A 14171-nucleotide genomic window follows, 5' to 3' on the forward strand; every position below is an offset into this window, starting at 1 on the left:
ACTCTGTCTTACTGTTCACAAATGGCATTAATGTTTTATATATCCGTGGAATATAAATACACCATGCAATACAAAATATTCTGTCTGTATATATAATATTTTTAGTTATAGTTATATTTTAGTTATTGTGGATTCTTTGCTTTACTTAGTTAATATTCTTTACTATTATGTATCTTTAATAATTGCTCTGTTGTTTGCGCTATCCACCATATATATATATATAACAAAATATCTGAAACAAAATATCTGAAGATGTCACCTTAAATTCGAGGATATTATAAAAGATCGTATTCATTGTTTCTGATGCTAAATAGATAAAGTGAATCATCAATTTTTTTTATCTTAATAATAAATAATAATCTTTGGATACACCACTAACTGTTATTATGAACCTCATTAATGTAACGCTGAAGTGTTTTATTTTGAAACTGGTGTGTTCTTCTCTGAGATGAGTCAGATGTGATTCCCTCCTGTGACCACCAGAGATGATAACAAACAGCTCCATTTAGAGGGGAGGAGAGTTTCAACTTCCTCCTCTGATTTAGCAACAAGAAAACACAAGATTTACAAGAGACACTTTGAGCATTACAGGACAAACAGTGAGCTGGACTGTGAACTGACAGTCAAATAGTTGCAGAGCTGTGGAGGACTGGAGTTGATTGCTGTTCTTTGCTCACCCTAAGATATATTTTGGTGTGGGATTGACCTTTTTTTTTGTGGTAGCTGCACTAAACTCACACAACAGACAAAAGAAGATAAAGCAAGTAAAACGTATCCCTATAGGTTAAACTTATCCTGCTCCAAACGTCTGTAACTATAATCACGTCTAACCCCTGAAGGAGGAAACACACCCGTCAATAACAGAGCTGCTGTAAGAGGCGGTGCTTCCACGTGACATTCCATAAATGAAACTTAATGTTTGTCAGAGCGACAGCAGAGCTGCAGTCGAGCCTCTGTGTTTCTGTCTAAAGAAATATTAAACTGAGTTCGTCAGGTCTTTCTCAACAACTGACCCAAATACTGGTGAGTGCAGCTGATCATATCTACTGTGTTTCAAAACTTGCAGCTCTAAGCAAACAGGAAGCTACACTCTTTTCATATCACACTGACACTGCATGGTCTAATGGAAATCTCATTTAAGGGAACATAGGATCCTTTTTTTTTTAAATATTGCAGTTATCATACTTTAAAATCTTTTTATACAAAATGAAAATGACATGTGTACCAAACATTTGCTCATACTTTGACTTTTGTTCTCAGTGTGTAGACATGTCCGCTGTCAGCTGTCTGCTATCTGAAGATCAGTTTCGATGCTCCATCTGTCTGGATGTGTTCACTGATCCAGTCAGCACACCATGTGGACACAACTTCTGCAAAAACTGCATCACTAAACACTGGAGCACTTATTATAAGTGCCAGTGTCCCTTGTGTAATGAGGCTTTTGCCACAAGACCGGATTTGAGGGTCAACACGTTGTTCTCTGAGATGGTTGCTCAGTTCAAACAGTCAGCTCAACAGAAAACCAGCAGCTCAGAGCAACAAGAGTCCAAACCAGGAGAAGTTCCCTGTGACGTCTGCACTGGAACCAAACTGAAGGCCCTGAAGTCCTGCCTGGTGTGTCTGGCCTCCTACTGTGAGACTCACCTGGAGCCTCATGTGACAGCTTCACGCCTGAGAAAACATCAGCTGATCGACCCTGTGAAGAACCTGGAAGACAGGATGTGTGCAAAGCACGATAAACCTCTGGAGCTGTTCTGTAAGACCGACCAGATGTGTGTCTGCACACACTGCCCTGCTTTAGACCACAAGACGCATAGGTTTGTTCCTCTGATAGTAGAATATGAAGGAAAGAAGGTGGAGCTGGAGAAGACAGAGGCTGAAATTCAGCAGATGATCCAGAAGAGACAACTGAAGATTCAGGTGTTTAAAAACTCAGTGAAGCGTATTAAGGAAAATGCCCACATGGAGGTAGCAGAAAGTGTTCGGGTCTTCACTTCTCTGAAGAAGTCGGTTGACCGAGGCCTGAACGAGCTCATCAAAACGATAGAAGCGAAGCAGAAAACGACACAGAAACAGGCCGAAGCTTTCATCAAGGAGCTGGAACGGGAAATCTCTGAGCTGAAGAAGAGAAGCGCTGAGGTGGTTCAGGTGTCACTCTCTGAAGACCACGTTCACCTCCTTCAAAGCTTCCCGTACCTGATAGCTGCTCCACCCACTAAGGACTGGACAAAGGTCAGCGTCCATCCACCGTCATATGAGGGGACCGTGGTGGGAGCTTTGCATCGGCTGGAGGAGACGCTCAGAGGAGAGATGAAGAAGCTGTTCGATGAAGCTGAGCTGAAGAGGGTCCAGAAGTTTGCAGTGGATGTGACTCTTGATCCTGATACAGCTCACCCTGAACTCCTCCTGTCTGATGATGGGAAACGAGTGAAACATGGTAATGTGAAGAAGAATCTCCCAGACAACCCAGAGAGATTTTCTCATTATAATTTTGTCTTAGGAAAGCAGAGTGTCTCCTCAGGCAGATTTTACTTTGAGGTTCAGGTTAAAAGGAAGCCTAAATGGAATTTAGGAGTGGTCAGAGAGTCGATCAACAGGAAGGGCCTAATCACAATGATACCTGAAGATGGTTACTGGACCATATGGTTGAGGAATGGACATGAGTACAAAGCTCTTGCTAACCCTTCAGTCCCTCTCTCTCTGAAGTCTCAGCTTCAGAAGGTGGGGGTGTTTGTGGATTATGAGGAGGGTCTGGTCTCCTTCTATGACGTAGATGCTGCAGCTCTTATCTACTCCTTCACTGGCTGCTCCTTCAAAGAGAAACTCTTCCCATTCTTCAGTCCCTGTAGGAATGATGGTGGTCAAAACATCGCCCCTCTGATCATCTGTCCTGTCAATCAAACTGTCTGATCAATGAAGTGTTGCCAGCCAAACACACACATATTGAATGAATCTTTCCATATCGTGTCCACAAAGTAAATATATACCAGACAAAGTTTTCATACAGTCATCATGAGGATGTGATTCATTTAAAGACATAAGAACTAAACAAACTATAACAGGTGGATGAAGATGTATTATCATTTATGGTAACAAATGTACACATTGAGTGGTAATGTTTGGTGTCAACTTGTTTTCATCTGGATGTGATCGGTCATTACTTTCTCTGTTGAGTTCTTCTGTCGCTCAGTGTGTCATAAGAAGTGAGAACATGAACTGGAAGAGTTCACTGTTATTAAAATGTGGATTATTTGTTTATTGCTTCTTAAAGACACATTTATAGATTTGTTTGCTGGTATACTCAACAATGTAGTGATGAGTAATATTGATTTTAGTATGTAAATTCCTGGGCTTTGGATATAATTGTACTGAAATACATTTATTTTAATTAGCATTTCATTGGCTTTTATTTTCTGTTACTTTCTTTTGAATGATTTACATAAAGCACTTTGGATGGCTGTTCAGCCTGTGTTTGAGTACTATAATTACCAGATTACGTTGGTTTTAAAAGGTTTCCATGACAGGTCATTTTATACGAGTGACCTAGTCCAGCACTGAGTCCTCAACCTCGTCCCTGAACGACAGAAAAGGTTGATATATATCAGGGACTCAAACAGATGCTGTAAAGTGAATGAAAACATGTTTCATAATGAATGAAATCACTCTGCTGTAAAGTTTCACTACAATAAAATCCTGTGCAGAAGAAGAAGCCGTTGAAGTCTTTTTTTTATTTCTAAACTGGAGTCGTGTTTTCACAGGTGTGCTGTGTTTCCCTCCTGTGACCAGCAGATGTCAGCACAGCACACATCACAGGGAGGAGCGTTTTGTTAAAGGCGTGGACAGAATGCACGCTATTCAACTTCCTCGTCTGATTTAGTAACCAATATCAACAGGAGAAGGTTTCAACATTACAGGACAAACAGTGAGCTGAACTGTGGACTCACAGTAAGATTGTTGCAGAGCTGAAGAGGACTATAAAGGGACTTTTGTTTCCCGCCGAAACTAAAATATATTTCTACATGTAGGACTGACTTCTTTTTGTGAAAAGGGTTCTGGTGGCTGCAGGAAAAGGAAGATATTAAAAGACTTCATAGTTCCCCTAGAGAATAAACTCTTCTTCTGCCAAATGTCACAAACAACCTCACAAACAGAGCTGCTGTAAGAGGCAGTGCTTCTACGTCACATTCCTGAAGTGAAACTAAATGTTCAACAACTGACACAAACACTGGTGAGTGCAGCTGATAATATTTACTGTGTTTCAATAGCATTAACACAAAACTCACAGCTCTAATCAAACAGGAAGTTACACTCTTTTAATTCTGTTATGTCACTGGTCAGATGGCCTTAAGTGAAGACTTACAAGAAGGTAAGTCAAATTAAACTAAAAATGTAATTATTAATGATGTGCTAAAATCGTTTTTAGTCACGTTTTCTCTTTTGTTCTCAGTGTGTAGATATGTCTGCTGCCACCAATCTGTCGTCTGAAGATCAGTTCCTGTGCTCCATCTGTCTGGATGTGTTCACTGATCCAGTCACCACACCATGTGGACACAACTTCTGCAAAAACTGCATTAATGAACACTGGAATACTAATGACAGATGCCAGTGTCCCATGTGTAAAGAGGTTTTCAACACAAGACCGGATTTGAGGGTCAACACGTTGTTCTCTGAGATGGCTGCTCAGTTCAGACAGTCAGCTCAACAGAAAACCAGCAGCTCAGAGCAACAAGAGTCCAAACCAGGAGAAGTTCCCTGTGATGTCTGCACTGGAACCAAACTGAAGGCCCTGAAGTCCTGCCTGGTGTGTCTGGCCTCCTACTGTGAGACTCACCTGGAGCCTCATCTGACAATGTCAGGTCTGAAAAGACATCAGCTGATCGACCCTGTGGAGAACCTGGAAGACAGGATGTGTACGAAGCACGATAACCCTCTGGAGCTGTTCTGTAAGACCGACCAGACATGTGTCTGCATGCTCTGCACTGTATTAGATCATAAGATGCATGATGTTGTTCCTCTGAAAGAAGAATATGAAGGAAAGAAGGTGGAGCTGGAGAAGACAGAGGCTGAAATTCAGCAGATGATCCAGAAGAGACAACTGAAGATTCAGGAGATCAAACACTCAGTCAACCTCAGTGAGGAAGATGCAGACAGAGAGAAAGCAGAAGGTGTTCAGGTCTTCACTGATTTGAAGGAGTCTGTTGAGAGAAGACTGAATGAGCTCATCAAAACAATAGAAGAGAAGCAGACAACAACAAAGAAACAGGCTGAAGACTCCATCAAAGTGCTGGAACAGGAAATCTCTGAGCTGATGAAGAGAAGCGCTGACGTGGTTCAGCTCTCACTCTCTGAAGACCACCTCCATCTTCTCCAAAGCTTCCCATCCCTGAAAGCTGCTTCATCCTTGAAGGACTGGACAAATGTCAGTGTTCCTCCAGCATCACATGAGGGGACTGTGAGGAGAGCTGTGGTTCAGCTGGAGGAGACGCTCAGTAAAGAGATGAAGAAGCTGATTAAAGCTGAGCTGAAGAGGATCCAGAAGTTTGCAGTGGATGTGACTCTTGATCCTGATACAGCTCATCTTAAACTCATCCTGTCTGATGATGGGAAACAAGTGAAACATGGTGATGTGAAGAAGAATCTCCCAAACAACCCAGAGAGATTTTCTGACTGTATTTTTGTCCTGGGAAAGAAGAGCTTTTCTTCTGGCAGATTTTACTTTGAGGTTGAAGTTAAAGGAAAGACTGAGTGGAATTTAGGAGTGGCCAGAGAGTCGATCAAGAGGGAGGGAGACATCACACTGAGTCCTCAGAATGGTTACTGGACTGTGTGTTTGAGAAATGGAAATGAGTACATAGCTCCTGCTGGCCCGTCAGTCCCTCTCTCTCTGAAGTCTGAGCCTCAGAAGGTGGGGGTGTTTGTGGATCACGAGGAGGGTCTGGTCTCCTTCTATGACGTAGATGCTGCAGCTCTTATCTACTGCTTCACTGGCTGCTTCTTCACTGATAAACTCTTCCCATACTTCTGCCCTGGTCTTAATGATGGTGGTAAAAACTTCACCCCTCTGATCATCTCTCCTATCAATCAAACTTCCTGATCTTTCTTTATGATCAGAAATTCAATGAACAATAATACAACAATACAATACAATACATATCTGCATTAAATTAATCTTTCTACGTTCACAGTGTAAACATACAGCAGACAAAGTTTTCACACAGCAATAATGACACAGCGGTCAATACTAGGACGCAAATTAATTAACAAACCAAAATCAATTTTGAAATAAAAGGATTTAATGTAATTTATGGTAATAAATGAGCATATTTAGTGATAATATCACATGTGACTTGTTTTCATCTGAATATGATTTGTCAGTACTTAATCATTTGTGTCACTCATACAGCTTCAGGGTTATACCATAAACATAAAAAGTGTCTTTAAGTATTCTTCACTTATAAAGGGTGGATTTGATTTGTATTGAAAGGCTTCTTAAAAAGATCTAAAAGATCTATCTAATATGCTCAGCGATGCAGTGATACGTTGATTTGCCTTTAGAATGTAAATTACTGGATAAAGGTTGCAATTGATTTACAGTTATTTTAGTTTTCATATACGATCTTACTTTCTTGGTGTGGTCTGTGGGTGTATATATCTCTATAGATGTTAACAGGGAGGATGTCTTTCTCAAATTACATTATGTTAAAGGAACAGTGTGTAACATTTAGGGGGATTAATTGGCAGCAATGGAATTTAATATTCATAACTATGTTTTAATCACCTGAAACTAAGAATGGTATAGAAACAGTTACATCCTGTTGATCCGATCTGTAGGCTACTTGTAGTTTGCAGGTTCAGATTTATTCATGTGTGTTTATATATATATATATAAATGTGTGTTTATATATATATAAATATAAATGTGTGTTTACATATATATATAAATATAAATGTGTGTCTGTATATATATAAATATAAATGTGTGTTTATATATAAATATAAATGTGTGTTTATATATATAAATATAAATGTGTGTTTATATATTTATATATATATAAATATAAATGTGTGTTTATATATATATAAATATAAATGTGTGTTTATATATTTATATATATATAAATATAAATGTGTGTTTATATATATAAATATAAATGTGTGTTTATATATATATAAATATAAATGTGTGTTTGTCTGCATTGTATGCTATCCTTTGTTCTTTTTATGCCTGTGAAACACTTTGCTACTGGTGTTGATATGTGTTGCATAAAGAAACTTTATTATCATCAATCACACAAGATGTGTTCTTTTGATTAAACCTTCTTTACACAACAGAGAGAGTGAAGGATGGATACATATAAGGGTTGTTGTGTTTTGCTTTTGGTAAATTGACATTTATTGATGGTTGATGAACCCAGACTTGTATTTGTAAGAGTCATCCGTCCTCAAAAAGAAGAGAGAAAACAATGATTTTGATGCATGAAAAGGTGAACAAATAGGCTACGCACTGAGCTGAACTTTGGACTGACAGTGGGATTGTTGCAGAGCACTGCGAAGGGACTGTTGTCTTGTTTTGTACGTTTGAATAACTTGTAAAAATTTGCTTCTACAACTGAAAATATAGAAAGTAAAAAATCTGCAACAAACTCAGGTCCATCATCGCTTTGCTCCTTACAAAAGAAGTTCCTTTGTGTCATATGTATATCACTAAAATCATGTTTATACCTGAAGGAGGCAATAAAACCCTCACAAATAAGCTGCAATAAGAGGTTGAGCAACACTGGCAAGAGGAGAGCTTCAACATCACACTCCTCAGATAAAAGTGTCAGCGCGACAGCAGGGCTGAAGTCGAGACACGTCTCTGGCTTTCTGTCTGAAGTTCACCGGGTCTCTTCTCAACAATAGACCGGAGCCTTTGCCAAACGCTGGTGAGTACAGCTTATAATATTTACTGTGTTTCAACAATCAGTAACGCAAAACTTAAATCTCGGCAAACGTTTCAGATGAGTGGGACATCATTTGAAATGACTTTCCCCTAATCCTACAGTGATCACACTTTTACGTTTCATGCCATATAGGAGCCTGGCATATGTGGTCTGTTGGTCCAGGGTACAGTGTGTGTTAACAGTCCTGTAAACTGTAACCTTGTGAATAGCGACACTGTATGCACACCTTGTCTAAATCACCGTATGCAATATATACATATTTTTTTGATATTGCGACGGCATGACCCTCACTACACTGCCTCTGACTAAGCCTTCGCCATAGCAGGATTCCTAATTTATCTCACCGGATGTAGACTGTGGGTATAAGTCTGCCATCGGCCGCCTTGGGTTGAACCAAGTTCCCGCCTCTGACTGATCAGAGCTTACTTAAGTGTCCACTGATGTCAAGCTGATGTCAACAAACACAAACAAACAAATAATTAACACAAAATAAACAATGAATAACTGTTCAGACATTTCTGCTCTATCAGTAATGAATATTATTATTAAAATATGTCCATACTCCCCTTAATTGTCCTTGATTTTATTGAATCAAATTGGGAATCCAAAAAAAACAAGTGGCGAGCTTTGACCATAAAAACCTGAGTCTGACAATAAAGAGCTGAGCCTGACAATCTGAGGTTTCGCCATACAGAAGATAATAGTTTTCCACCGCTACTGGTGAAGTTTTTAGAATAGCAAAGTTCTCTCTGCATTCATCAATCTAATCATTTCTTTCCTGGTGAGTTATGAGCATTACAACCACATAGAATCACTAGTGTGTCTATTTTTTTTTATACAAAAAATGATTCAAGACTCCTGCGATTGAAATGTTTTTCCAACTTTCTCTTTTGTTCTCAGTGTGTAGATATGTCTGCTGCCAGCAATCTGTCGTCTGAAGATCAGTTCCTGTGCTCCATCTGTCTGGATGTCTTCACTGATCCAGTCACCACACCATGTGGACACAACTTCTGCAAAAACTGCATCACTGAACACTGGAATACTAATGACAGATGCCAGTGTCCCATGTGTAAAGAGGTTTTCATCTCAAGACCTGAGCTGCACGTCAACACGTTGTTCTCTGAGATGGCTGCTCAGTTCAGACAGTCAGCTCAACAGAAAACCAGCAGCTCAGAGCAACAAGAGTCCAAACCAGGAGAAGTTCCCTGTGACGTCTGCACTGGAACCAAACTGAAGGCCCTGAAGTCCTGCCTGGTGTGTCTGGCCTCCTACTGTGAGACTCACCTGGAGCCTCATCTGACAATGTCAGGTCTGAAAAGACATCAGCTGATCGACCCTGTGGAGAACCTGGAAGACAGGATGTGTACGAAGCACGATAAACCTCTGGAGCTGTTCTGTAAGACCGACCAGACATGTGTCTGCATGCTCTGCACTGTTTTAGATCATAAGATGCATGATGTTGTTCCTCTGAAAGAAGAATATGAAGGAAAGAAGGTGGAGCTGGAGAAGACAGAGGCTACAATTCAGCAGATGATCCAGAAGAGACGACTGAAGATTCAGGAGATCAAACACTCAGTCGACCTCAGTGAGGAAGATGCAGACAGAGAGAAAGCAGAAGGTGTTCAGGTCTTCACCGCTCTGATGGAGTCTGTTGAGAGAAGACTGAACGAGCTCATCAAAACAATAGAAGAGAAGCAGAAAACAACAAAGAAACAGGCTGAAGACTCCATCAAAGAGCTGGAACAGGAAATCTCTGAGCTGATGAAGAGAAGCACTGAGGTGGTTCAGCTCTCACTCTCTGAAGACCACCTCCATCTTCTCCAAAGTGTCCAGTCCTCAAACATCCACCATCCACCACCCACCAAGGACTGGACAAAGGTCAGTGTTCCTCCAGCATCACATGAGAGGACTGTGAGGAGAGCTGTGGTTCAGCTGGAGGAGACAATCAGTAAAGAGATAAAGAAGCTGATTAAAGCTGAGCTGAAGAGGGTCCAGAAGTTTGCAGTGGATGTGACTCTTGATCCTGATACAGCAAATCCTGAACTCATCCTGTCTGCTGATGGGAAACAAGTGAATCATGATGAAGTTTGGAATAGTCTCCCAAACAATCCAGAGAGATTTTCCTGCTGTGTTTGTGTTTTGGGAAAAACGAGTTTCTCTTCTGGCAGATTTTACTTTGAGGTTGAAGTTAAAGGGAAGACTAAGTGGTCTTTAGGAGTGGTCAGAGAGTCGATCAATAGGAAGCGACAAATCACAATGAGCCCTGATTTTGGTTGCTGGAGCATACTTTTTAACAATGGAAATGAGTACGCACTCGCCGACCCTCCAGTCCGTCTGCCTCTAAAGTCTGAGCGTCAGAAGGTGGGGGTGTTTGTGGATTATGAGGAGGGTCTGGTCTCCTTCTATGACGTAGACGCTGCAGCTCTTATCTACTCCTTCACTGGCTGCTCCTTCTATAACAAACTCTTCCCATACTTCAGTCCCTGTAAGAATGATGGTGGTAAAAACTCTGCACCTCTGATCATCTCTCCTGTCAATCAAACTGACTAGACTGATGATATTTAAATGAAAAAGATGAATTGTCATATACAATTTAAACCCATTGTCTGCAGAATGTGACTACAACACTGAAATCTTGTGGTTTTCCCACATTTTTAATTACAGATGATAAAATGGAAAATAAAAAAGTGTAAATGGGTGACGTGTCAGTAGTTGTGTGATGTTTTTATTGTTTGTTTTTCTTCATGAGACATGAAAGAAAAAGTCATAATCATTGTGGCACAATAACAGAAATAAAGTCAATGTTTGTTGAGACCAAGAATGTTTATGGTGTTATTCCTAATTCAGGTGTAACTAACTCAGTGTGACCACTATTGTACTTTTACTTTGAAATGTAATCCCTTTTATTTTATTTTTTAAAGCTGCTGATAAAGTTATTTTGAAAGTTGAAACCGGAAGTTGTCTCGTGTCTCGTGAAGGAGAGCAGACTTGATGGCGTCGCTGATGCTGAGGAGAGAGCATCCTCCGCCGCAGGTCCTCGCGCAGGCAGGCCGTGCGTTCTGGTAGATGTGATGTTCGAAAGAGCAGCTTTATCATCATTATTATTATTATTATTATATTTTAGACTTCCGGGGATCTCTGGTTTCTGAGCTTCAGCGATGGTGGATTTGTCCGAGAGTGGTGCAGTGTCGCCCGGACACAACAACAGACACGGACAGGGCTCCGGCTCCGGCAATAACGGGAAGAAAACGTCGAAAAAGTCGCGAACGAGAAGAGGCAAACGAGGCAGGAAAAGAAGGAATAAAAAGAACAGCAGGAACAACAAAACACCACCGCCGTATTTCCCACCGGAGGTATATAGCTACCGTTCTTTATCCGGAGGATTAACGGACATCCTGCAGCAAACCTAGCTAGCTAGCTTCAGGCTAACTAGTGACACCGTTAGTTTACACCAATAATTCGTGTCAAACACGGTGTGACTATAATGTTATTGTGAGATAAACTTCATATACAGGCGCTCCCTACACCGCCAATGTGTGGAGAAGAACGTCACGCCAGACTGCACCCACACATCTGATGTTATAGCTGTTTGTGTCTGTAGGTTTAAGACCCAACGGTCATACAAGCTGACTCAATATATATTCAGAAATAATAAAGACTCATTGATAATTCGGCAAATGGTTCAACACCAAGAGGCAGTGTTTGCTGTACTATTTGTTAGCTTCCAACTTCCATAGCACTTAGAGCTACTGACTGAGTTATATTCTATATAACTGTGATAATAGTGACAAACAATAGTGATAAACAACGTATTCAGCCAATTCAACTGTGTGCCGAATAGACAAGACCGTCGTCTCGGTGTAGGAAAATGTCAAAGTCAAGCATTATATTTTAATGAATTGTTCCTTCATCATAACAAACTTTAAATTGCTTGAATGGTGAATGAAATTAGGTCATTTTATCCTTCTCAGAAGTGGGTCAAAGTGCATTTTACTGCTCACACCAGGGCTGGTAATAAAGAAACATATTCATATATCTGTCACTTAACCCAGTGATATTAACTCACTATTATTACTGCTATGCTAGAATAGTGTAGTAATTACTACTATTATATTACTGCAGTTACAGTTGTTCCGGTTGGTCAGCCAGAAATGTCTCAAAAATGAATAACAGAACATTTTTTCTTTGAATAGGAGTGTTGTTTATTAAAAAAATGAAATAATATCATAGTTAAGAAACAATTCCTGGATCCATAGAAAGGCTTCACTTTAACTTCCAAAGAGACAAACACAAACAGAGAGGTGGAGAGAACACCGTTCTCTGTGGTTAAGTGTCCTAATGTGTCTCCTTTCTCTCTACTTCCAGGCTGAAGAAGGAAACATTGAGTACAAGGTAACTAACTCTTCACTTCCTGTCCTGTTGAGGTTTCCTCAAAAAAGGCCTTTCAAAGATGTGGAAAAACACTGAAGTTTATTTTCAAAGCTCTTTATTACGTAACATTTGTCATCAAATGTGATTTTTTTTGGGGGGTAAAAAACTGGCGTAAAAATCCTCAGTGCTCTTGTTCCAGACTTAAAACTAATGTGTTATTTTTAAATGAGTCAAATCCATTCATTTATGCATTTTCTTCTGTTTATCCGGCTCCAGATTGTGTTTAATGATTCATGATATTTTTTATAATATTATGATTAACTTGAAACAATAATTTCAGTCATTTTACTAGTTTGTAAAATATAATTTTACGATATTTGTGTTTATTTTCATAGTTATAATTTATAGCTGCAATGATCGTGGACAGTTTAATATTAATATTAAAGAGCTATACTTCCTGACAATCATGTTGGAACTTAAACATCTGTTAACCTGGTTATTAAATAATTGCTATAAAGATATGTAGTGAGTGGGACATTTCACAGCGTAAGAATAAACTCATCAGCGCTCTCTGGTGGACAAACTTGGAAACACAAGTTTGTCGGTAATTATAACAAGTATGTTTTTTACTATTTTCTGATATTTTATAGAGGAAACTATTCATCAGTAAATGGAGAAAAGTGTCGTCGGATTGATTGATAATGAAAATGACCGTGTGTTGCTGCTCTGCAGGGGAATACATCAGTCTACAGTGAAGTGTACTGTCCCAAATATATAGTTACTTCACATTTAAAGCCAGTTTGGTTTGAACCGCGTGCTCTGCGGATGTTTACCCGCTGTGTCGTCATGTTTGTCTCTCTGCTGTTGCCGTAGCTGAAGCTGGTGAACCCCACGCAGTATCGCTTCGAGCATCTGGCCACGCAGCTGAAGTGGCGTCTGCAGGAGGGCCGCGGGGAGGCCGTCTACCAGATCGGAGTGGAGGACAACGGCCTGCTGGTCGGCCTGACCGAGGCCGACATGAAGGCCTCGCTCAAGACCCTAAAGAGGATGGCAGAGAAGTAGGTCGCCGGATTTCAGACTCTGTATCGCCACATTTTTATATTCTTATCCTAAACCTTTGAATCTGGGAGAGAACTCTCTTCCTCGTCGTTAATCGCTCGTTACATCTTCCTGAAGCAAAGTGGTCCCAATGCAGCGTTGTGCCGTGAGTGATGTCATCTGTCCGATCGGGTTTTTTTTCCTCTCTGTCTCATCAGAGTCGGTGCCGACATCACTCTCCTCCGAGAGAGGGAGGTGGACTACGACTTGGACAGAAACACGCGCAAAATCGCAGAAGTCCTGGTTCGAAAAGTCCCCGATGATCAGCAGGTGAGAGTCTCCAGGTGCTGCTGTCCCTGGTGTGTGTGTGTGTGTGTGTGTGTGTGTGTGTGTGTGTGTGTGTGTGTGTGTGTGTGTGTGTGTGTGTGTGCTTAAGTTTGTTTGAATCAGTGGGTGAGTTGAGCTAAACTCCAGGTGATTGGTTGGATGTGTGAGGGACCAGAGTGAGAAAGTAAACAAAAGAACTCCTATCTGCTAGCAACTAGTTATGTCTGTCATCCGCATTCCCAGCATGCAAAGCGCACCTCCTGACTTAAAACAGGACCACAACTAATTCACGTCAACAGCAGGAAGCAGCAGGCTAAAACAGGCTTAAAGTAGAGACTGTGATCCCTCTCCTCCGTCATGTTTTTGTTTTTTGGACTGGGACAGTTCCTGGACCTGCGGGTGGCGGTTCTGGGGAACGTGGACTCGGGGAAGTCGACCCTGCTGGGCGTCCTGACGCAGGGCGAGCTGGACAACGGGCGAGGCCGAGCGAGG

At 40.8% G+C, this 14171-nt stretch overlaps 4 protein-coding genes across 4 annotated transcripts in view; all 4 read left to right on the top strand.

Moving 5' to 3' along the window:
- The first annotated feature begins 923 nt into the window (after positions 1-923).
- Positions 924-3703, top strand: LOC137884785 (E3 ubiquitin-protein ligase TRIM21-like). The gene is made up of 2 exons (XM_068726795.1): positions 924-1023; positions 1261-3703. Exon 2 carries the CDS (start codon positions 1270-1272, stop codon positions 2908-2910), a length of 1641 nt encoding a protein of 546 aa, XP_068582896.1. The 5' UTR covers positions 924-1023; positions 1261-1269; the 3' UTR covers positions 2911-3703.
- Positions 3704-4169: 466 nt separating this feature from the next.
- LOC137884787 (E3 ubiquitin-protein ligase TRIM39-like) lies at positions 4170-6956 on the top strand. The gene is made up of 3 exons (XM_068726797.1): positions 4170-4228; positions 4339-4366; positions 4448-6956. Exon 3 carries the CDS (start codon positions 4457-4459, stop codon positions 6092-6094), a length of 1638 nt encoding a protein of 545 aa, XP_068582898.1. The 5' UTR covers positions 4170-4228; positions 4339-4366; positions 4448-4456; the 3' UTR covers positions 6095-6956.
- Positions 6957-7821: 865 nt separating this feature from the next.
- LOC137884786 (E3 ubiquitin-protein ligase TRIM39-like) lies at positions 7822-10743 on the top strand. Its single transcript, XM_068726796.1, has 2 exons — positions 7822-7925; positions 8844-10743. The coding sequence occupies exon 2, from the start codon at positions 8853-8855 to the stop codon at positions 10491-10493; it is 1641 nt and encodes a 546-aa protein (XP_068582897.1). The 5' UTR covers positions 7822-7925; positions 8844-8852; the 3' UTR covers positions 10494-10743.
- Positions 10744-10913: 170 nt separating this feature from the next.
- Positions 10914-14171, top strand: part of gtpbp2b (GTP binding protein 2b) — an 11271-nt gene continuing 8013 nt past the window's right edge. The window contains exons 1-5 of the mRNA XM_068726792.1: positions 10914-11296; positions 12309-12335; positions 13188-13372; positions 13571-13682; positions 14064-14171. The exon at positions 14064-14171 is cut by the window's right edge and continues 90 nt beyond it. Coding sequence (XP_068582893.1) covers positions 11102-11296; positions 12309-12335; positions 13188-13372; positions 13571-13682; positions 14064-14171 — 627 coding nt within the window. The 5' untranslated portion in view covers positions 10914-11101. The remainder of the gene's footprint in view (positions 11297-12308; positions 12336-13187; positions 13373-13570; positions 13683-14063) is intronic.

This window comes from Cebidichthys violaceus, unplaced genomic scaffold (genome assembly GCF_023349555.1).
Source record: "Cebidichthys violaceus isolate CVI_PGR_0920_01 unplaced genomic scaffold, fCebVio1.0.p SCAF_4, whole genome shotgun sequence".
NCBI lineage: Eukaryota > Metazoa > Chordata > Actinopteri > Perciformes > Stichaeidae > Cebidichthys > Cebidichthys violaceus.

Bases quoted from the DNA above. Each gene is read 5' to 3' on its own strand.
- LOC137884785 (XM_068726795.1), top strand. From the start codon at position 1,270: ATGTCCGCTGTCAGCTGTCTGCTATCTGAAGATCAGTTTCGATGCTCC.
- LOC137884787 (XM_068726797.1), top strand. From the start codon at position 4,457: ATGTCTGCTGCCACCAATCTGTCGTCTGAAGATCAGTTCCTGTGCTCC.
- LOC137884786 (XM_068726796.1), top strand. From the start codon at position 8,853: ATGTCTGCTGCCAGCAATCTGTCGTCTGAAGATCAGTTCCTGTGCTCC.